This window comes from Belonocnema kinseyi, chromosome 5 (genome assembly GCF_010883055.1).
Source record: "Belonocnema kinseyi isolate 2016_QV_RU_SX_M_011 chromosome 5, B_treatae_v1, whole genome shotgun sequence".
Classification (NCBI taxonomy): Eukaryota; Metazoa; Arthropoda; class Insecta; order Hymenoptera; family Cynipidae; genus Belonocnema; species Belonocnema kinseyi.
The window spans coordinates 147,864,732-147,865,850 of NC_046661.1; the positions used below are offsets into that span (position 1 = coordinate 147,864,732).

Consider the following 1,119-nt stretch of genomic DNA (forward strand, 5'->3'; position numbering starts at 1 on the left):
TTACTGTTCCTGAAAATCCGAGGTCTCTTCGCCAATCTGAAAATATAGAATCTGTTGCGAAATCCGAATCTAAACCGAATTTGAGCATTCCTGAAAATCAAGGGCCTCTTCGCCAATTTGAAAATATAGAATCTGTTTCTAAATCCGAATCTAGAGCGAATTTTACTGTTCCTGAAAATCCGAGGCCTCTTCACCAATCTGAAAATATAGAATCTGTTTCTAAACCCGAATCTAGAGCGAATTTTACTGTTCCTGAAAATCCGAGGCCTCTTCGCCAGTCTGAAAATATAGAATCTGTTCCTAAATGCGAATCTAGAGCGTATTTTACTGTTCCTGAAATTCGGAGGCCTCTTCGTCAATCGGAAAATGTAGAATCTGTTTCTAAATCAGAATCTAGATTGAATTTGAGGTTTCCTGAAAATCATAGACCTCGTCACGAAGATTTATTGCAAGAGAATTTAATGCTGAGAAAGGAGAATCAACTTTTGAGGGAAAATCAGCAGCTTAAGGAAGAAAATAGTGAACTTAAAGACGAAAATCAAAAGCTCAAGCAGGAGAATGAACGACTCAGGATAGAAAATGACGTGATTAAGGATTTGCGGAGCCAAGTTGAGGAAAGTATTCGAGCTGCGATGAGTGGAATACATGGTTGTATAAAATAATTCTAATAATTTATAATTCTGAATGTATAAATGTACATTGTACAATGTTGACTCTTTTTTAAGAGCCTTTTATATGCATTAGTCAGTTAAATTACAATGACGAAACCTTTTTTAGGTTTCGAGATCCGATAGATAAGTGTATTTTGTAAAAGAATTTTGACCCATGGTATTAAATACAATGGACACTTGTAACTACGGAGAAAATTGAATTACATATGCATAATATTTATATCATTGTTGAACATAATATTGAATGCAATGGACGTTTATCTGGAAATAAACGTGATTGCCAAATTTAGAGGTGGATCGAAACTTCATTTGGTACTATCTTTTTAAAGAATTTACGTGTCGGTATTTTTTTATATAAGGAAAAAAGTACAAATGGATATTTCCAAGATTTATACAAATAAGATGAATATATATTAACAGGCGCATAATAAATTTAAATTTCAGTACT

The 1,119-nt window shown here is 33.3% G+C and overlaps 1 protein-coding gene across 2 annotated transcripts in view; it reads left to right on the forward strand.

The window, feature by feature from the left end:
- LOC117172900 overlaps positions 1-1,119 on the forward strand; it is a 23,849-nt gene extending 22,730 nt beyond the window's left edge. The window contains exon 4 of one of the 2 annotated variants that reach the window (XM_033361194.1): positions 124-1,119. In XM_033361194.1, the coding sequence (XP_033217085.1) occupies positions 124-662 (539 nt within the window). In that variant the 3' untranslated portion in view covers positions 663-1,119. Of the gene's footprint in view, positions 1-42 lie in introns of both variants that reach the window. The other variant, XM_033361195.1, reaches the window with a different exon arrangement.